Here is a 23,090-nt window from a genome sequence, read left to right as displayed (position 1 = left end):
TTGGCTCAGTAGGTTAAAGCCTCTACCTTCAGCTCTGGTCATGATCCCAGGGTCCTGGGATCGAGCCCCACATCAGGCTCTCTGCTCAGCAGGGAGCCTGTTTTCCCCTCTCTCTCTCTGCCTGCCTCTCTGCCTACTTGTGATCTCTCTCTCTGTCAAACAAATAAATAAGATCTTAAAAAAGAAAGAAAGAAAGAAAATGGAATCTGAACTTCACACAAACAGAGACTGAGATTGTTTGGCATGAGGGCAAGATTACTCACTGGAGATCATTGTGATACAGAGTCTTAGAAGTAGGCTTGGCATAACCTATCAATGCTGGAAGAGAAATACAGACACAACCGATACAGAGCTTTTGTTTTTTGGTTTTTTTTTTAAGATTTTTATTTATTTATTTGACAGAGAGAGAACACAAGTAGGCAGAGAGGCAGGCAGAGAGAGAGGAAGGGAAGCAGGCTCCCTGCTAAGCAGAAAGCCCGAGGCCGGGCTCGATCCCAGGACCTCGGGATCATGACCTGAGCCGAAGGCAGGGGGTTAACCCACTGAGCCACCCAGGCACCCCGCAATACAGAGTTTTTATAGCCACCTCTCACTAAAAGTGTTCCTAATCCTTAGTGAGGAGGAAATAAGAAATTCATGTCAGCACTCCCACTGTAAAATCTCTCTATGTGGTATATTGTGATGCTTGGTTTAATGAGCATAAATTAGATGCAGTTCTGAGTCTGTGTTGTGGGTGAAATCATTATCTGCCTGCCTTAGTTTGGGCTTTTACAGAAGCAGACCCTTGGATGAGACTTCAAGTGCGAGTGCGAGCAGGTTGTTTGCGAGAGAATTCCTGGAAACCACAGCAGGGGAGTTTGGGTGTGAAACCAAGGGGAAGGGAGAGTGAAAGGTGGGCGATGAAACCCATTACTCCCATGGGCTGGGAAGCTGGGCAACTCTGGAAATGGTACAGAATATGCACTTCAGAGTCATCTCTGAGGGCCCAGGCAGCTAAGGTATTTGCATATCAACTCCTACCAGTCGGGGCTCAGAGTTGCTCTTGGGAGGTGATGTTTCCAGAACTGCAGCCTGCTTCATATGCAAAGTATTGGAGCTGCCAAAAGGAAGTGGAGCCATGTTTCCTGAATGGGATGGGCAACAGGATGGGAGTGAGACAGCCAAGGGCAGTTTGTATCCCCTGTTGGATGCCATCTTAACAAGGCTTTCTCTACGCAGCATGTACTGCTTGGGAAAATTACTTTTGCTCATTTCCCACTCTGTCCCAGAACCAGAGATGTGGCCACTAACCTGAGGACCTCCTCAGGGTTGTTGATAACCCCAAACTTGATTTCTACTTTTTACTTTAATCAATTTATTTTTATATATATGACTTACATTAAAAACTGAACTGTACCATATTTACACTGTACTCAAAATTTGTCAGTTCCATGGCTCAGTATACACGCACTGTGGAAAACGTACTAGGCGAACCTAAGGGGAAAAGACACTGTCTAATAAAATGTACTCTTCTGTGGTCACATGTATATATGATTGTTTTCTTCTTTTTCTTCTGTGGTGATGTGCATCTCTTTCAGGTGAGACCATGGCCTTACTGAAGGCACATTTGGGATCTAGTGAACACAAAGGGAATCTATGCTAACTGGCCTTGAATGCCATTCCTAATTTTTAAGACTGCCTCAGAAGATCACAGTGATCTTACTAATGACTATTCATTTTTGCTCATTACCAATCATAGTCTCTTATTTTGCCATTCAAAAAATAAAGGGAAATTATATGATTGTACTATCTTTATGGTTTAAAAATGTCTAGATTTCTTAAATAAAAATACAAGGGAAAGGGGCACCTGCATGGCTCAGTTGGCTGAACATCAGGTCATTATCTCAGGGTCCTGGGATTGGGCCCTGCATCAGGCTCCCTGCTTGGTGGGGAGCCTGCTTCTCCCTCTGCCTGCCACTCCCCTTGCTTGTGTGCTTGCTATCTCTCTCTTTCTATCAAATACATAAAGTCTTTAAAAAAAATGCATGGGAGGGGTGCCTGGGTGGCTCAGTGGGTTAGGCCGCTGCCTTTGGCTCGGGTCATGATCTCAGGGTTCTGGAATTGAGGCCCACATCGGGCTCTCTGCTCAGCAGGGAGCCTGCTTCCCTCTCTCTCTCTCTCTGCCTGCCTCTCCATCTACTTGTGATTTCTCTCTGTCAAATAAATAAATAAAATCTTTTAAAAAAAATGCATGGGAGAAAGCAAAAGCTGGTTCAGTGTAAATTGTAAGCTTATATCACTGATTTTTAAAATAACACAAATGTATTTATGTGCACTGGTATAATTTTGAGGGATTTTAGATGCATATTAAATTACCATGGACAAATAAAAATTCATCATTCATATATTACTAAAAAAGAATTTGCCCCACATTAGCATGAGCTAATGTACTTTACGTTAGGCTTTACATATCTGATGGACAGCCTCTTCAGGACTGTATATGCCTACTCCACATGTGTAACACATTTTATGTGATTGTTTCTTATTTTTAATGATTTATTTTGGAATAAAATCTTAGACTTACAAAAAAGGTGCCAAAGTAAACCAGAGAGATCTCATATGTTTTCCTTAATGTTACCATCATGCGTAAGCATTCTGCAATAATATGGGACTGATCCTTAAAACAGACAGATGTGAGGAAACTGTAAGGGTTCATTATCTTTAGAGACAAATTCTCTCCATAGATGGTACTGCAGTGGAGAAAAGTGTCTTTTTGTTGTTGTTGACTTCCTTTGTTGGCCCATGGAAATGATCTATTTCATAGTCTGCCTTTTACTGGCCCTCCTAAACATGGGAGAAAAAAGGGAAAAAAAGGCCTTCTCTTTACGTTGGAATACTTAATGCAATCCAGTACATATATAGGCAGATAGAAGAACGCATACATACATACCAAAATGGGTTGGTGGCATTGGGATTTGCTAAGACTTTGTATTAATGTTTTCTTTTTACTTTGAGTTATGCTATCTTTTCTCTTCCTTTGTTTCTGCCAATTATTAGGGGTCTAGCTAAGCCACCATGCAGAGAAATCGGATCTGATCTTCTGGAAACTTGAGAATAACAGAGGGCAGGAGAGCAAATGTTAATGGTAGGAAGGAAGTGTTTGTCTCCAGTTTGAGGACTCTGACATAACAGGCGTGCAGTAATGTTTGTTGCATAGAAATCAAGAGTAGTTGCCAATACTCGGCAGTAAATTAAATGGTGAGAAAAGCTTGAACTTGTCGGTGTCAGTCAGGGCTGCTCAGTGCATGACATTAGAAAAAACTCTAAATGCATATCACTGCAATACTAATTATGATAATAGCAACAACATGATCAGTGTTGTTAGACCGCTGAAGAGTTATGATAGAGAAATATTAATGGAGGCTTATTTTTTAACCCAAACAGAAATAACAAATGGTGTTTGGTTGTCCCTTTCACATTTCAAAACTAATTATTACCAACATTTCTTGAAGCAAGATATACCAAAGGAATTTCCTCACTCTTTCTCTTTCATAATTCTTGCCTCCTCCAGGCTTTCCAGCGACCTTCAAAACTCCCATACCACTTATCCACACCCCCTTCTTCCTCACTTCACCTCCCAATAAAACAGCCCCTGGGGAATCACTTTTAAGTGGTGTGATATAGAGTGCATTCGATAGCAAGATGTATCTCTCTCCTCAGGGAGAAAAGGAATATTGAAATGATAACTGCCCCCTCTACCCTTACCCTCAACCTTCCGGAACATTCACTGCTATGCATTCCTCGAATCACACCTAACTCTACATGTGTTTGGCCACACAAGTGTACTGAAACCTTCACAACCAGGCTTCAAACCCTGCACACGTGTGTCTCCAAATTTTGCTCCAGTGTAAACTTGATCTTTGCTCAAACTGAGCAGTCACACCATTAGTACAGTGTCTGTCAATTAGGACATTGTCTATTCTAATCATGAACTGAAGCCAGTTGTAGGAAGAGGTGTAGACGATTATAATTTGCTGACTCCAAGAAGATGCCAAAGAAGGGGCCCACCATCAAGCAGGTGCTAAAGAAAAAGCACGTATTTCATGCACGTTTAGCAACTTTTCTCAGTGAAGATAGAAAAATGCTTGAGCAGACTGTACATTATCTTCGTTGAACAAAAATGCAGAACTAGAAGACTTTAAAAAAAAAAGTGAAATAATTAAGGTGGCACTTTAATTCCTTCAAGCTCATGAATCCAATCCTTGTACAGCTGACCCTTGAACAACACAAGTTTCAACTCTGGGGATCTGCATATACATGGATTCTTTACAGAACAGTACTGTTGATATACTTTCTCCTCCTATGCTTTTCTTTTCTTTTTTTTTTTTTTTTAAGATTTTATTTATTTACTTGACAGAGAGAAATCACAAGTAGATGGAGAGGCAGGCAGAGAGAGAGAGAGGGAAGCAGGCTCCCTGCTGAGCAGAGAGCCCGATGTGGGCCTCAATTCCAGGACCCTGAGATCATGACCTGAGCCGAAGGCAGCGGCTTAACCCACTGAGCCACCCAGGCGCCCTCCTATGCTTTTCTTAATGACATTTTCTTTTCTCAAGCTTACTTAATTGTAAGAATACAGTAAAGAATACAGTATATAACACATATTACATACAAAATATGTGTTAACCAATGATGTAATCACTAAGGCTTCTTAGTGGGCTATTAAGAGTCAAAAGTTGGGGGCGCCTGGGTGACTCAGTTGCTTAAACATCCAACTCTTGGTTTTGGCTCAGGTCATGAACTCAGGGTCATGAGATCAAGCCCTGAGGGGCTCTGAGCTCAGCGTGGAATCTGTTCAAAGATTTTCTCCCTCTGCTCCTCCCCCACTCATGCACTTGATTTCTCTCTCTCTCTCTCTAGCAAATAAATAAATAAATCTTTTAAAAAGTTATACTTGGATTTTTGACAGTGGGGGAGTCAGTGCCCCAACCCTTGAGTTGTTCAAGGGTTGACTGTGTTTGAAAGTCCTATGAAATTTAGAAATTTGCATTTTATATGTGGTCTCTAGATGAGCTCCCTCCCACCCAGTCCTCTTACTATTGATATAGACAATTTGATTCACTCTGGACTTTAAGGGAGATAGGAGTAGAGTCTCTCAAAAGAAATTTTATTAGGCGTACCTGCTGGACAGGCTCAGTCAGAATAGCATGCAACTCCTGATCTTGGGTTGTGAATTTGAGCCCCACATTGGGTGTAGAGTACTTATTCACTTAAGTTAAAAAAATAAATAAATAAATAAAAATCAAAACCCTAAAAAAAGGATTTTACTAAGAAATTGAGAAAGAGAAGAAAGAAAAAGACAGACTAGAATGTCCTGTATGCATATATATATACACATATGTTTAGTACTTACTATCAACTACATTTATGTGTGTATAAATATATCTGTATACATGATGTGGGAGCTCTGATACTAAAAGTGTCCATTATTATAAATTAACATTATTTCTGAGTGGAGGAGACAGGAAATTACAAAGTAAACAAAAACCTGTTTTAAATGAAAATGCAGCAGAATGGGGTGCCTGGGTGGCTCAGAGGGTGAAGACTTTGCCTTCGGCTTGGGTCATGATCTCAGTGTCCTGGGATCGAGCCCCGCACTGGGCTCTCTGCTCAGCAGGGAGCCTGCTTCCTCCTCTCTCTCTCTGTCTGCCTCTCTGCCTACTCATAATCTGTCTGTCAAATAAATAAATAAAATCTTTTAAAAAAGAATAGAAAAGAAAATGCAGAGGAGTGACTGGAGTGTGATTTCGGACAGTGTGGTCAGTGAGGCCTTGCCGGGACATGACATATGGCTGAGACCTATGTGACGTGAAGGGACAAGGCACATGTGGCTGGAAGATAAAGAACAATGCAAGCCTTAGTCCTCTGGGGCAAGGCATACCGTTTATGCCCACTTTACAGAGGCAAGCTAGACTGAGGGAAACAAGGTGACTTCTCCGAGATTGATAGCTAGGAGGTGGCATAACCACTCACACATCAGATCAGCTGTTCTACTTAGATTATCATTTCCTCCTCAGCTTACCCACAGTCCTCTCCAGACCTCACCCTTTCCATTGTTCTGTCATTTGCTACTGTCTTCTCCACCCCTGTCCCCGAGAGACAGGTCATTCTTCTTTTAAATCTTCCCTACCCTCACAGAAAGAAAACTCTGTGATAGCACTCAGTGCTAACTTTCCTCACACCAGGCTCTACTCCATTCACTCCGCGGCTCTCCCTTCCCACCACCAAGCGCTTGACGGGAAGGGAGGGAATATATCATTTTCCCTCCTTTGCAAACCTGGCAACCAGCACGGCCCTTGACCTAATAAGCAATGTAGAAATGAAGCAAGTAAGACATGTTTGAGGGTGGGAATGAGGAAGGAAGGAAATGAAGGGAGGGAGGAAGATTTTTAGTTCGCGAAGCAGTTCAATTTAGCAAATGAGAGTAAGAGACTGCAGTGAAAAATAAAGGTAACTTCACACAATTTTTAGACTTTTATAGCATCCTCTTATCTTTGCTTCTTCCCTCTTTGAAAGCCAAATGCATTTTCAACTGTCTTCAATGATTCCAGGAAGAAACTCCAGTCCTGGTCTATCAGTAGAGGGGGCAGTGGGAAAGGGAAAGATACTGAAGACTGAATTGGTCCCCTGAAAGGACACTGCCTGGGTGTACTGACTGGGGGTGGAGTCAATGCAAATTCTTATACCTACTTCCTGGAGAGCGGTTGGCTCCAGTGCAGGTGTTTCTTGGGTCCTAAGCTTGAGAGGCAATGGTGAATGGGGTGAATGCGTAAATCATGGAGCTCTTGAGTCAGATTACCTGGCTTTGCCTTTCTTTTCATCTGTTCAGTAGCCATGAGACTCCCTGTTCCCATTTCCATATCCTTTTACTGGGGATGCTCAAGGTGGTGCACTGATCTCCTAGCTCTTGTGAGGATTAAGTGAATATACATAAAGCATTTACACTGGTGCCTGGTGCCTGGCAAGGACCCAGGGTGTGCTAGCTACAAATTTCATACTTTCTAAATAAGTAAATAAAATGATGATAAAAAAATTTATTTTGAGGAGAGCATATGTAATGTGGAGAGAAAGCAGGGACACTATGTTTATTATCATCATCCATCACAATCGTTGGACACGAAGAGACTATGATAATTTCTGGAAGTTGTAGATAGATTTGTTCATTTCCTCTGCTTCTTCAGCTGCCTCCTACAGCTTTCAGAGGGGCTGATGCCTGAAACTTTCTGTCCTGCCCTTTAAGATACGCTAAATCATTTATTTGTCAGGGTCCATTTTTCCTTATTGTTTTCATTCATCATAAATCGTGATGGTTACATTTATTGTTGATAAAAGAAACGTTGATCCTTCATCCCTTGATGCCTTAAAGATTGAGTCAACAACAGTAACAACAACAAAGGGTTCTGACTCCATTTTCTTCTTCTCTATGATAATTGCCAGAAGTGGAACCTAAACAATGAATGTTTTTGGCCTTTTTATGGTCCCAAATCCTGAGGTTATTTCTGTGTCCCTATCAAAATTTCAAAGTTACCATGCAAAGATTTTTCTGGGAGCTATAACTGTTTTCAGTTACAAATGTAGGTCCTGGAGGTACAGTTCAGAAAAAGGCAGTAAATCGCAAAACAAAACAAAACAAAACAGCCCATAACTCCCTTTCATGCCTGCAGGAATGACCTTCCATGTGTAGAATGAATGTTTTAAAAATGCAAAGATCTCTCCTTTTCCTGCTAACCTACCACGAAGGACCCAGGAGGGCAGCAGTAGGTTAGAAACCGGGTTTCTGTGCCAAGTCCTGAAGAAAGCCTCTTGTGACAAATGGCCCGGAGGCTTGCTCCCTGCTCTTCCAGCATGCTGGAGCGACTAGCGTAGTTCCACCAGGTATGGCAAAGGTGCCCATGAAATTTGACTTTGGGCCCCAAGACCTTTGATCCGCTGCAGACCTCCTCTGCTCTCTTCTATTACGTGAGCCAGAACCAGAGAGTCTCCTTGGGATTCATGGAGAGTTAGTCTGGGATTTTAACTCTCTCTGGGACGAGGTTTTATTTCCAAACCCTTTCTCAATTTTTTTCGGAGGAGAAATCATATCCTTATCGCGGAAATATTCTCCATTCCTCGAATACAGACACGCATCCACTTCTCTCTCGCCTTGTCTTCTCTCCTGCCTGGCGACAATTTCAAAGAGCCCTTAGTTGGGAAACCCAAAACAGAGCTCCTCGTGGCGTCCCGGCTCACCCCGCGCTCCAGCCGGCGCAGCTCTTCGCTGTCTCCTCCTCGCCTCTGGCCACGCCAACTCGCTCCAACTTTGGCTCCCAGGCTCCAGCAGGGGCGCCCTCTGAGCAACCGACTGCTGCGGGCCGAAGCGTCCCCGGCCCCGGGAACCCCGAGCCGCGCTCCCAGAGTCGGGCGGAGTAGACGCGCCAGCGCAGCGCCCGCCCGCCCGCTCCTCTCCGGCCGCCGGAGCTCGCAGCCTCGGGTCCCGGAGCTCCGCCCGGCGCTGTGCGACGCTCGCCCCACCGTCCCTGGCTGCTCGCCTCTGGGACCCGCTTCTCCGGACACCAAGCCCTCTCGACTCCCACCCTCTCCACCTCTCGGGCAGCTCAGCAAAATCCAGTCCCCTCCACTACACACGCCTCCGAGGGCGCTCCCCAGCCCCAGCGCAAGCCCCAGAGAGAAAGCCCAGGCCGGGTCTCCCCAGCTAGACCGGCCGCCGAAGGTCTCCACCACCGCCGCCAGCCGCCCCAATTCACGCTCATTCATATTCATCATTCTCATTCTCTCTCTCCCTCTGCCTCTCGCTCTCCAAAGACTCCTAACAAGACTGGCTGAGCCTCCTCAGCGGCACTCCCTTTCATTCATCGCCTCCCAACACACACACACACACACACACACACACCCACACACACACACCCACACACCCCAACCCAGACAGCCCACTCCACTTTTCAGACGCCCACCTCCTCATACTCCCCTCCCCTAAACAGACTTCCACCCACTCACCATCTGTAGCCTCCCTTCCACCCCCCGCCCCGCCCGCCCGGCTCCCCCTCCCCAAGAAGCAGACCTGCACAGTGGGAGGCAGGGACCCCGCCAGACGCTCGGGTCGAGCGCGCCGGACCGACCTCTGCCCGCCCGGGAAACTAACAAAGGCGGTGCGCCAGCCCAGACCCCAAGAGCCGCGAGCGGCGGCCGCGGGCCGGGCAAGCGCCGGGCGGGGGCTGCTCCGGAGTCGGGAGCCGCGGCGCCGGAGGACGCAGATCTCTCCCCGAGCGCGCCGCTCGGACGCCGCCGGCACCATGGGCTGCTGCACCGGGCGCTGCTCGCTCATCTGCCTCTGCGCGCTGCAGCTGGTGAGTGCCCCGCGCGCCCCCGTCCCGGGACCGGCGCCTGCCCTGGGACCGGCCTCCCCGGCCCCTCTCAGCGGACCCTCGGACCCGCACCTCCTGGCGCCGGGTGGCGTGTGAGCTCGGAGCTCCCGGGGGCTCCCGCCTCCCCGCCGCCTGGACTCGCACTGCCCTCCCGCCCCCGGCGCTCAGCCGGTTGCCCTTGCCTGGCGGGAGGGCGCGGTCTCTCCCTCTTGGCCCCGCGCTCGGGGGGTCACCGCGCACCCTGCGGGCGTCGCCTTGGAGGTCCGGGGGCCGCTGCGGCGGTGCCGGAGAGTGAGCGATTTCCCCGCACCGCCCCCCCCCCCGCACCCCACCCCCGGTTGGACCGCTGGCTTTAGCACCCTCCGCATTCCTGCCGAAGTTTCCCCGGGGCTTGTGGGCTTTCTTCTCGGGATGATTTCCAGTAACGTTGTTTAATTAGAAGGTGCTTGCGAGTGCTCAGGCTCTGAGCAGACAGAAACCGCTTTAACTCTTAGAGTTAAGACTAGGGTGAGTCTTACCTTCAGCAGTTTGAAAGGTGGTGCTTGAGGAGTCTTGGATCTCCAGGGAGGAGGTCTGGCTGTGTGGTTTTTAAACAGAGTATTTCAGCCCCTGCGCTATCAATTTCCTTTTAGATTTTGTTGAAATGTTGCTGGTTCAGACAGCGACAGACTGACAGTTGTCATCAGGGAGAGAACAGAGTGGAAGGCTCCATTGGCAGGGTGGCTTGCCGAGGGAGAGCCTGTACTGGGAGGTGAGAGATCCAGAGTGAAGGGGAAAAAGGCTTTCATTTTAGTGTGTGTGTGGGGGGGATTGCTTTTCTAACATATGTCCTATAGGGACCTGGATCTGTGGTCTGTTCCATTGTCACTTGAGGTCAAGACTACAGACTCATCGTGTCAGACTTGTGTGTGTGAAAGATTCATAGACATCTTCTCCTTTTACACTTAAATTCTGTACATGCTTGGCTAAGCTTTCTTCAAAGTGTTGTTTTTTAAAGTCACAAACATTAACTAGTGTATTTTGACTAGCAAGGGGAAAAGCTTTTCAGTGAACTTTACTGAGTAATGTCAGCCCTTGCAGGACTCATTAACTGAGAGATGAAATAATGCTCTTTCTTCGGTAGTTAGCCCTTGTTCCCATGAATGTATTAAAAGGTTTTACTTTTCTTTTGCTTCAGTGTTCCACTCTCCCATTAAAACCTCACTTTAGACCTGTTCTTCATTGTTTACATAATAGGTGCATGATTTATGTATTTATAGACTTGCAATCAGGGGCAAGTTTTCTTTATGTCTATAGGCTAGTCCCTTCTGTCCTGTTGAGGACATATTATACAAGAGGAGTTTCCTGAAAAATAACTTAAGAAATCACCTGTACATGAATGTTTTCTTTCACTAAGGAAAGAAGGTCTTTGGATAATTTACACTTCGGTTCTTAGAAATGAACATGGCTTATAAATTGGAAAAAACTGAATAAATATTTAGTCAACTCTTGACTCTGCAAGATTATCATTAGGCACCCTGGACTGCATAATGTATAATGGCATAATTCTTTCTGTTGTACATGCAAATAACACGTAAGGGTTTTTGATGCAGTGGATTTATCAATACAATTATGATTTCCTTAGTTGGTGGTATAATACATGTGATGATGGTATGTTTGGGTTTCAACTATCAGCCTGGAATGCCTCCCCTTTTCACATACACCATCTCAACTGGTACAAACGCAAATGACTCTTTAAAACTTACCTCATAATTCTATCTTCTCAGTGAAGTGCTCTCTGGTGCTCCAGGTAAAAACATTCACTTCTTTTCCTCGAGTTGCATAGCACTTTGCTTTTTTCTCTGTTGGATCACATTTCATCTTCTATCATTTTATTTGCCTCTCTCATCTCTAGACTGTAAGCAACCTGAGGAGAAGGATTAAACATTATTCATCGTTGCAAAACTTGAGAATTCTTAAGAGAGCTCATATTAGGAGCTGAAATGTATTTTTTGAATGTTTGATAATAATTAACATTTGTAATCCACACAGGGTTTTAGCATAAGCTGTTTTATTTTACTCCTAAAATTATCCTTTGAGGAAGACACTCCTATCACTAGTTGGCAGATAAGGAAGATGATACTCAGAGTTAAACAACTTTTCCAAATCAATAGTTTTCTCATGGTAGACAGGTGTGATGGTAAACCTTTAATAATTGGGTCTCAAACAAAACAAGTATGTGTTATATTACATACATTATTACATTATGATATTGTATAATACATTATGTAGAGTGTATTTAAAGAATGTGTAGCATTCACTTGACTAATATTACTATGTCTACTAATATATGTAATGTTCTTTATCATAAATTTTATATAGCCAGTTTAATGCTGCAGATCTTTTTGTTGAATTTGGTTAACACTTGGTTCTGTAGTTCTGATATGAATGATGGATGATGTCTTTATTTACTTTGAGGAGTAATAGGAAAGTGAAACAAGGAAGCCAGTATTGGAATTTCACTCCATCAGTGATGTGATGTTGGTTCACAACCTCAGAAACCTCTGGGGTGAAATTCAGAACTGGCCCTATCTAGAGAAAGGAGGAGAGACTGAAGGAAGAGGCAGGCCACTCCAGATTGGTAGGTGGTAGATTTCATAAGCAAGGTAACTTACACATGAAGTTGCTACAAGATGAGTAGGTCATTGCCCCACCTTCTAGAACTTAACAGAGTCCTTCACTGGGATCACTCAGGTATATCATCTGGATGGTCTGAATAGCACACTGCTTTCTCAAGGCTGTGTCCTTGAAACGACACCAACAGTGGGCAAGATGTATATTCCAACGATAGCGGAATATAGTAAGGAGGCTTGTATAGTCCTGGTCCAGCTCAAGGGTCAGCTGGCAGTCTCGTCCTTTCAATGACCTCCTTCTTCATCAGATTTCTTTGCTGAGTTGGGTAATCATTTTCACATGCTGGAAAATGTCCTCAGTTTTTTTTGTGTGCGATTGACAGGATAATGACATGGCACGTTTTAGGTTTAATGTATGTTACTAGAAAACATTCTCCATGGCCTTCTGAAGCCTAGATCATCAACAGAACAGAGTTACACCCTGATTTTTAGCATTTGCCAATTTCTTTGGTGTAAATATTCCCACCTTGGCCAGTTTTAGGTACACCATTACATAGTATTTCTAGCATACAGATAAAATAGGCATAAATAACCTCAAAAGCATGGTGAAACTAAGACAGTAAAATTGGAAGGGATATGTTTTAAATATTTAGTACCTCTGTTTTAATATTATTTACTTAAATTTAAGTTTATATAATTTAATTTTAATAATTGCTCTAATTTAATAACTGGCTCACAAAATCGTAAAAATGTAACTGACTCTGAGCAGGTATAAGCCAACTCCAACATGCCACAGGGTAAAACCGGTAAAAACTGGGTAAGAAGATCTAGTGTTCTTTCCACTGAAACCAGCTGTCATTTTTTTCCCTTTCATTTTTTTTTTTTCCTGCTCCCACCAACTGTTGGAAGTTGGAGGTTATGAAGCAGTAAATAAGAGTGGGTGTTGAGAGGGGAATGGCATGTGGAGAACACATTTGCTGAAAAGAATCTGCATGCTAATGACTAAGGGTAACTATGCAGGTCATTAAAAGATGGCACATTAACTCTTTCTAAAAGTTAAAGAAACAAGGGAAGGTTTTTATTATCTCATTCGCATTTCCTCCACACCCTGCTCTGGACTGAAACATCAGGCTGGGAATAGGAATTGGAGAGAACTCATTTTTAGGCTTGTGTATTTGTGAGCTTTGCTTTGCAAAAATCTCGGTCTTTCTACTTTCTTTCTCTTGGTCATTTCCCATCCTTACTTTTTCCCCATGCTTCTACCCCTAAGCAAATTTGTGTATTTGCCCCAGATTTTACATTCCTGTTCTTAATTCTACTAAATGAATTTACAGAGGAATTGAGAAGCCTGAATGCGCATCCATAGAAAACTGTGCCAAGCAATCCTTTCTGAAAAAGCCATTCACCACTGTGTAATGGATTCATCGGGTCACCTAAGGACTTTAAATATATATTTTTGTAAGGATACTTTTCATTTTCCTTGTTTTCAAATAATGTGTATTCTATGGTAATCTAGAAATAAAAAGGAACACCTGATCATTGGCTTTTAGTAAATCATTTTTAGTCGCCACATTTAAAGAAGTCTTAATTGCATTTTTTTAAAGTCTAAAATTGACTCCACACGCCACAGAGCCATCTTCTTATAGGGGCCCCACTGACCTGTTGAACTTACTAGGTTGGCAGAGATTGTTTCCGCAAAGCTTAAGACATTTTCTTCATATCACAGAGGAGACTTGAAGACACATTCGACAGAACTTTTGTCCCTGGTTGTTGTATTATTAGAGGAGATTTATTGCGTCACTTTATGGAAAGGTGACAGCCATATGCCTTTTAGACCTAATAATCAGCAGAACAAAATTGGAAACTTTTGCTTTACAGACCTATAGTAACAGAAACCTTTAGAAAATTTATAGAAAACACACAGCTTTGATCACATTCATAGTCTGTATGTTTTTATTTTAGAGACCATCCTTTCACATTAAAGAAAACTAGTGTTGTTTTTTTCCCTCACAGGGAAAACCAAGTTAACTTTCTCTCCATACCACATTCAAGCTATCTTGTCACCACCTGTGACCCAGTCATGCTGAGGTAAAATGTGTTGAGAGGTGTCTGAATGATGATGGTGTCCTTCTGGTAACATGTTTTAAACTTAGTTTTATGAAATGTAGCACTCATCTGGACGACATATTTGGCAGTGGATGCAGAGATACATTTATTTTGCTGTGTAGATATACTGATACTTTTGCTTTAATATGTTTTTCATTTTATCAGCTCTTTCTTTTCTCCTATGAAATATAATCCTTAATCATTTAGTTTCCATTCCTCCTCTTTATGGAAAAACTCTGGTTCATTTTATGAAACTGAGGAACAGTTAAGGAAATGAAATTATGCTTAGTAACGAGACTGGTGTTATAACATGGTTGCCATTGAAATCCTTAAAATATTCTGCATTAGCAATTTTTTTTTAACAAATCCAGATCCATTTATAGCTTTCTTATTATCTTGTTATTTAAGTATGCATTCGAAGTATTGGATTTGCTTGGGAAATAGTCTATTCTTATGGTGTTGTTATAGGTTGATTTGTGTGTCCTACCTCCCCACCCCCTGCTTCCCAATTTTTATTTTGAAGTCTTCATCTCTGGTAATTTAGAATCTGATCTTATTTGTAAAAAGCATGATTGCTGATGTACTTAGTTAGATGAGGTCATATTGGAATAGGGTGGGCTCCTAATCCGAATGACTGGTGTCCTTATATAAAGAGGAAACTTGGACACGGGTATGCACGGAGGACGAATGCCATATGATGAGGAATGCAGAGGTTAAGGTAATGTTTCTACAAGCCAAAGTTTGCCAGAGAAGCACCAGGAGCTAGGACAGAAGCATGGAACCGATTCTCTCTCCTGACCCTCAGAAGAAAACAATCCTGCCAAAACCCTGTTAGTCTAGCCTGCAGATATCCAGCCTCCAGAACTGTGAGACCACATAATTTCTGGGGTTTAAGCCACTCAGTGCTATTGTATTATGATAGCCTTAGCCAACGAATACTAATCTTTTATTTTTATTCTTTTATTTTCTTAGGACACTAATCTTATATTTCTTTGCGTTTATCTCTTTGTGTATGTGCTTATTCTTTTAATGGACTTTAAGTGCACAAAGGGCAAAGACTTTGATTTACTCACGGGATCTTTCACTCTACCCTACAAAGGGTAAGCACTCGGTATATATTTGGAGAATAAATGAATACATAGATGAATACTAAACTTTATTGAATTTTTTAATGTGCCAGACATTATTCTAGGTACTTTATGTCTATGAAATCATATCGCTCTCACCACCACTCATTTTAGAGATTGAGAAATTAAGGCAAAGAGAGTTTGAGTAACATGCCCAGAACCATACAGCTGGAACCAGTGTTCAGATTCGAGTCTGCACTCTCTTTACTTTGTTCTATGCTTCTTGGACCTGAAATAATCAACAACATTGAACAAATATTCAGAGTCCCTAAGCAGGGGGCATACTGGTGTGAATTATATCTGAGGGCTGAAGGGCTGTCAATAAATATGTAAACAAAGATTAAGTACTCACAGATGTTGTCCCGTGTCATTAAGGAGATGAAAAGTGTTCTTAGATGGGGTGGTCAGGACGACTTCCCAGAATCTGGAAGCTGATTCTGAACGAATGACCAGGAGTTGGTCATGCCTCTCTTCACATGACGACTCTTGGTCATTCTCAGCAGAGGAAACCGAATGGTCAGAGTTGCCAGTTTTAAAAGAGCATAGTGTGTTCCTAGGTGCACAGGAGTCCAGTGTGGCTAGGGTGCAGTGGGAGAGACTGTGTGCTGTGAGCTGGTGTTGGCCACGTGCTTTGACACCTGACTTTGTTTAAGGAGCAATATGGAGCCATTGGAGCACAGTATTTTTTTTTTTTTTTAAGGAATTTTTATTTATTTGTTTGTCAGAGAGAGAGAGTTCATTCAAGCAGGGGCAGCAGCAGGCAGGGGCTCCCCGCCAAGCAGAGAGCCCTACACCGGACTTGATCCAAGGACTCCAGGATCATGACTCGAGCTGAAAGCAGCCGCTTAACCCACTGAGCCACGCAGGCGCCCCCATTGGAGCATTTTAAACAAAGTCGTGCCATCATCTGACTTACATTTCAAAATACCCTCACTGCTCAGTAGAGAACAGATTAGAGGGAAACCAGAGGAAACGGAGTCAGGATGCTCTTCGTTATTCTGAGCAAGAGATAATGCAAGTCAGGCACATGTCATAACAGCACAGATGGGGAGAGGATGGACTTGAGACATGACTTAGGAGGTGGGACACCTAGGACTTGCTGATCTACACATCTTGTATAACAGAATATAACTGGTGCTTTTCACCGAGAGTGCGAGAATTGGGTGTTGTGGGGGTGAAGGTGGAGCAGGAGTGTTTGCCTGGAAGCATGAAGGTTCTGTTGGAGACACTTTGGGATTCTGATACCTAAGGCCGAGTACCTGTAAGGTTTATGAGCTTGGAACTCAGAGGGTAAGACTGGACTAAATATTCAGAATTGAGGCTTATGAGCAACACTGGTCTTTAAAGCCCTGGATGAAATCACTCAGAGAGAGAGAGAGCGTAAGTGCTCCAACATGGAAATATTTGTCTATACTTGTCTTACTTTATTCTTCATAAAATGTCAAGTGCTATTGATTTTTTTTTTTGGAATTTTCCCCCATTTTAATCAAATCATTTTCGTTTTGGTCACTTCCATGTTGGTTTTTCTTTTGCCTAGTTTGTTTGTTTTGTTTTGTTTTCCCCTAAAAGGGTAATCCATATCATAAGATTTTGAGAAATAAATTACTTTCTTTCCCCAGAACTTCATTAGTACTTTCTACTTAAAAACAAAAATTACTTTCTTCATCTTTTCCACCATTCTGTTACAAATTTTACAATGTATATTTTGGGATTCTAGGAAAAATTTGGACAATTATCTTGATTACATAAGGAAGACTTTCAAATACTTTCAATATAAGCAATTCTGACAATATTACTTGAACTTTGGGTATTAGAGACAAAATGCACATTAATATAAACTTTGCAGAGTTTCTTTGCAAGAGTTTGCACGCATGAGCAGAAGAAAGAACAGATCTATATATGTATATTTGGACTGTTTTCTTAAGCATTTGTTTTTTTTATCAGGTGAAGTATGTTTTGCCTAAAATAGCAGGATTCAATTGTTACTTAGTAACAATGACTTATTAAAGATAAAAACAAAAGCCAGAACAGAAAACACAGAATTTGAGGGCTTTTAAGGCAAGATGATAAACAAAGTAGAAGAATGTCCCCCTTCCTTTCTCCCAAGGTCCCAGTGTCCAAATGAAACAATAATAGTGCTAGGAAGAAAAAAAAAAAAAAAATGGAGCCAACAGATGACCAGCACAATGGAAGAGTCCAGGAAGAAAGGAAGCAGAATGTATTTGAGAGAGCCAAGCCTTAATCTAAGGTTGTGTGCTTTGTGCGCTGTGTTGAGCTGTGTTCTGCTTGCTTCAAGTGGAGCCCTGACATGGGGCTGCAGAATTGGCTGCCTTTTAGTTTGGTATTTTTTACAGTTAGCTGCCTAATGTCATTGTGGAGGTGATATGGAATAGGAGAATAAATATATTAATTGTTTCGAAAGGAAAGCTCATTAATGGGTAGCTTTTTAGGACTTTTTGGTAGTTCAGACAACAAGAAGACGAAAAAGACAACGGAAATGATTATTTTTAATTGCTCATTTTGATTTTCTTGTAATACTTCTCATGTCACACTTGGAGGTGATTTTAATATTAAAAAGTGAGATTTTTCAAACATCATTTTGGAGGTGTTCTAAATGTCAGTTTTAGGGAGACTATTTAGCAAAAACTTGATAACGTTCGAGTGGACCTTCTTTCTTAGGTGCCTCAAAAATTCATGCTTGCTAAGTCCCCATTAACACTAATTGATATTAAGTGTGTGAATCTTCATACATTTACAACAGAATATAACATTAGACTAAAAGATGACACTTTATCAATGATTAGTATTCACAATGCCAGTTAAAATGTAGTACAAGCAAATGACACATCACACAAACTCATTTACATTTTTAATTTGGTACATTTTACAAACATACTCGAATAAAATAGGACACAGGCCCTAAATCCCTTTGATAGAACATTTTTATTGTACGGTCTAGGTAGAGAATTGGAGAAGAGATATTTTAAGATGGGCATAAATAATTCTTGTGAAAGCGTTGCATCTTACTTGATGCCATAGGAAAGGTGAAACTTTTGAACAAGTGGATTGTTGTGTTTGCTGCCGGTGAGAGAATCCCCAGTTCCTTGATTTGGAGGAAAAGCGTCTGTCTATTGAGAAAGAGATACAAGAGTGAAGGCCAGTGGGCAACAGGGGTTGGGAAGCAGGGCAAGATCATGGCAGTGTTAATGATCTTGTTCTTTTTTTTCTGGTGGTTTTTTTTTCCTTTTCTGCATAGAGGAGTATTCTTTGGAATGGTTTTCCTGATTAATTGTATTTCAGAATTATAAAGTAGAATTAAGTGTTTGAGTTTCTTCTCTCCACTCTCTTCATGGGTGGAGAGAATGCTTTTCTACAGATGCCCAGTTCCTTTATTAACAAGAGGTATTGGAATAGGATTTTCTATCAGATTCTCGTAAGAGATATGAGGTCAATGGATGTGATGATAAGTTGTAAATCTGTTTCTGACGGTTTCTTTCGATTCCAGTAATTAGAGACTTGGCTCTACTTTGCTATTGATTAATATGTAGTATAATAAGTGCTTGCATGTGGGAAGCCCTGGGCGATAGAGGTTGATTGGTTAAATCGGTTAATTAAGGTACAAAGAAGAATGCTCTACACTCATATGTTTCCTGTACTGATAACTAGCTGTAAGTGAGCATAATTAAGATAACGGGAAATAGAAAATCCTCGTTAATGGCAACTCTTTATCAATTTGTATTTAAAATATAAATTCTTGATGAGGGAGCTCTTGTAAGTGATAGTTTAAGAAAGGTAGTGCATCTTAGATTTGTGGGGTGCTTAAGAAATTAATCTAGAGCTGTCTTTAGCACCATGGCAGGACTATGCATGATTCTTCAACACTGAAGACTCTCTTGTTGGTTCTAAAATATCTCTGAGAATGGAAATTTTTACTATTAGCAAAGTCATCCTTATGTTTTTTCTTTTGTTTTCCTCAAATATTTTATTTATTTATTTGACAGGGAGTGAGCAGGAGAAGAGGGAAGGGGCAGAGAGGGAGAAGCAGGCTCCCCGCTGAGCAGGGAGTCCCAAGTGGACTTGATCCCAGGACCCTGAGATCACATTCTGGGAGCCTCAGGTCACAACCGGAGCCGAAGGCAGATGCTTAACTGACTGAGCCACCCAGGCACTCCTGTGTTTAAATTGAATTTCTCGGGCTTTGATTTCTAATTTCTCTTCTATACACATCCCTTTTATTTGGATGAGGAAGAGCGGGTGGAGGGAGTGAGGCCCTGGAGCTGGCTTGTACCAGCTGGGGAGAGTTCGCGGTTACATTTCTAGAAATTCTGTGAGTCGGTTGTTAAACCCAGCCTTCATTAAAAATTAATTGTATACATTTTAAATTAAATTAAAAACTCAACCCTTCCTGGTTATTTTACTGCATCGTACCATGAACTGTGCTATCTATTGTGTCCATAAGATAGAACATTCTATAGAGCAGGGTGCTGTTGACCTTCTCTTTCCAACTCCACATCTAGTGAGATCATATTGGTAACTAAAAATCTATTATGGTGGAAGTATTTACATCAAGAAAATACACAAACAAAACAAGTCAGGCCCTCCCGCCACCCCTCAGAGGCAGATATTAAACATTTACCAGCATGCTACGGGGCCGGGGCTTTCCTCAGAAGAAAGCCAGTTTTCTTGTCCAAGGAGGGTCTGATTTATACGCCCTTAATGTAACTAATTAATGCATGAATACAAAGTATATTTCCTAGCCTAAATGTTTTATTTATTGCTTTGAGTGCATCTGTAAAATTGTTTAAACATAATGGAGGAGTTTTTATTTTCAGAAGTTCCAATATTAACTGCTTTCATATAATAGCTCTCAGACCTCCCTGTACATTGTAGTTGGTAACTGATTTGTGACTACAGGATCCAGAATTGATAATAATTCCTGAATTTCATTTCTGGGTGACCAACTGTGCTCTAGAATCCCTCACTACAAGGGAAAGCTGTTTCTCCCTCGTGCGTATTAATCGATTCCCATGAGTGCTGGAGGACTTACTCCAGTGCCCGGCTTGGCCACCTGGTTGTGTTAGTGGTTCTAATTAGCTCCTTCCACAGGGATGCCAACTAATCAATGGCAAAAAGATCAGAATACCTCCTTGCATCACATCTGGTTCTTCTAGGCTTCGGATGGGCTTCAGTTTTCTGTTCTCACACTGAAAATCCTCAATGTCATTCCTGAAGGAGGCTCTCGGAAGGAGATTCATTTGAAAACACACTGAAAGATACTTATTTTATTTACTTACTAAAAGTTATTTTTTGAAAAGTAAGCATTGTCACAAATTGGAATAAAATCTATGGCACCTCAGTTGCCTTGTTTCATTCTTTGAACATCTCTGTAGGCAGATAATTAATATAGTCCCATTTCCAGATGAGCAAACTGAAATACAGAGAAATGAAGGAGTATATGAAATTGTTAAGATATGGCTTAAGCCATCAGAAATGTAGGAATGTGGGTAGCAAAATTCTATGTGTGTTACTTTATGACTGGATTAAAAGAGTCATTTTTTCTGGGCTCAGGCCAAACCTGCTGGAAAGACTAATTATTTAAGCAAGCAATTTCTTTACATGAAAGATAATTTTAAAAATGTGATCCAGGTGATTTAAGTAATAAGAAGAGACACTGTAACTCTTTGAAACAGCTTTTATATCCCTTCTGCTTCTGTTAGTAGAAGGTAGCTTCCTCATGATTGATAACTACATTTGGAGTCCCTCGGGAGGCACCCCATTTTATCCTAAAACAAAAGAATGAAATGCAAGTGTTCTGCCAACCAGATACTCCACAATTTTTGCATGCTCTATTTTCTTCAACAGATAAACTGCTTCTGAAATGCTTTCACTGTCCAGATATAACTTTCTTATACCATCGAGACTTCTACTCCCAAATATCCTTTCTCTCCGTGAGAGTTTAAGACATATATATATATATATATATATATATATATATATTTTTTTTTTTTTTTGTTGTTGTTGTTGTTGTTGTTTTTTCCTCTTGATGGGAAACAGCTTCTTGGCCTTGGAGTGTATGACTGTCAAAGATGGGAATGTTACAGTCACACCACTGTCTGAGAGTCCTAAATACAGAGCCAATTAGAGAATCATTAGGTGAAGCCTCCGAACAATTAGGAAGCCTGCAAAGATCCTCTCACCGTCTTTTCAGCTGAACAGAGAGCTGTGGTTGGAAATACAGATGGAGTCGTCCCCGGGGATCTGTCCTTCACACACATGGTTCTGTTGACGCATTTCACAAGTAGGAGACTTAACGTTTTGTAACATTTCATGGACTACATCACACAGAGGAACATTGCTCATCTATTTTTAATATGTTTGTTTGACTAGTCCTGAAGTATCTGTATACATACTTTTTAACTCCTTCTCCACTGATTATATTTTTATTGGAGGGCAGAGGTTTGGGGGAGTTTTTTAAAGATAAAAGTGGTAGTTTGATTTTCTTTTAACACAATACAAAGTACAGAATGCCAATTTCCTTCATATACTTTTCGATGACAAGCCCATTTGATAGTTGAAAAAAATATGAATGGGGTCAAATTTAAGATGCATTGTTTTTGTCCTATTATATTGAGGAAATAATATGATTCTCCTATTTTAGAGGAACATATCAAAACTGATGAGATAATTATTTTTAAACATTTTCAGACATCTGAACTTTATATTTAATATTTATTTATTTAAAGATTTAAAAAATTTATTTGACAGAGAGAAAGAGGGAGAGAGACCGTGAGAGAGAGCACACAAGCACAGGGAGTGGGAGAGGGAGAAGAAGGCTTTCTGCTGAGCAGGGAGCCCCATGTGGGGCTCGATTCTAGGACCCTGGGATCATGACCTGAACCGAAGGCAGACACTTAACGATGGAGCCACACAGGCACCCCTGTATTTATTATATTTTTAGTCATTATAAAATTTGATTCAATTAAAAAATTTGAAATGTTGATTAATGGCTATTCTACCAAGGAAAGTTTGAAATGCCCATAGGGAAGGGTAGTTAAAGCTCTTTTCTAAAAAGAAATACACTTCTTTGGTCACTCTGTATTTTGCATTATATTTAATTACGAGGTAATCTGAAATTTAGATTTGAGTCAAGCAACACCTGCCATGCCTATGTGCTTTCTGTGACTCAAAGCGAAAGGAAAAGCAGTGGAGAACACTTATCCCGCAGGCATCAGATTTGTGGTAATGGATGGTTAGCTGCTGCGTAGCCATGATTTTCTTCAGGGTGGTCTGGAGCCCTGGAGGTTGACCTCATAGGGGCAATCACAACTAGGTGGTAGGATTAACGCTGTAAGAACAACATTTAATGTGATATAATTTACCCCAAGATAGCAGCAGAGTCAGATGACATTAGAAGGATGTTGTCCAGATTGAACTAAATGTGAGTTAAATGATAGTGCAGTAAGTCATGGCAAATTTTATCAGCTTTATCTATGTAAGCCTAAGGACTAAAATCATTGAACATTTCTGGGAGTGTCTGATAATCAGACTTATTTTCTTCTATTACGTTCATGCACAGGGGAAGTGGTGCTTTTGGTGGGACTAAATAAACTACATATTCATGTATAAAGTCCGTTCTATGCAACAAGCACAATCTGCAAGAAGGTTCTGGAGATAACGATCTTAACAGTAATAAGCTACGAACAAAAGAGGAATGACCATCGAATATTGGAATGCACAAATACAGACATGATATGTAGCCATCCACTCTTGTTGGCATTTATCAGATATGTTTAAAGAAAAGAATATGATAGTTTCATGTTTTCGTAGTGAAGTACTTTGAGAAATGT

The 23,090-nt window shown here is 41.6% G+C and overlaps 1 protein-coding gene across 2 annotated transcripts in view; it reads left to right on the top strand.

Annotated features, from left to right (window-relative positions):
- The first annotated feature begins 9,288 nt into the window (after positions 1-9,288).
- The window catches only part of NKAIN3 (sodium/potassium transporting ATPase interacting 3), a 610,689-nt gene continuing 596,887 nt past the window's right edge, over positions 9,289-23,090 (top strand). For both annotated transcript variants that reach the window (XM_013046102.2, XM_045075743.1), the window contains exon 1: positions 9,289-9,380. In XM_013046102.2, the coding sequence (XP_012901556.1) occupies positions 9,327-9,380 (54 nt within the window). In that variant the 5' untranslated portion in view covers positions 9,289-9,326. The remainder of the gene's footprint in view (positions 9,381-23,090) is intronic.

Source organism: Mustela putorius, unplaced genomic scaffold (assembly GCF_011764305.1).
Source record: "Mustela putorius furo isolate JIRA1106 unplaced genomic scaffold, ASM1176430v1.1 tig00000151_pilon_pilon_pilon, whole genome shotgun sequence".
In the NCBI taxonomy this organism is placed as follows: domain Eukaryota; kingdom Metazoa; phylum Chordata; class Mammalia; order Carnivora; family Mustelidae; genus Mustela; species Mustela putorius.
The sequence above is the reverse complement of the archived record's forward strand: the minus strand, read 5'-3'. Positions and strand labels throughout refer to the sequence as shown.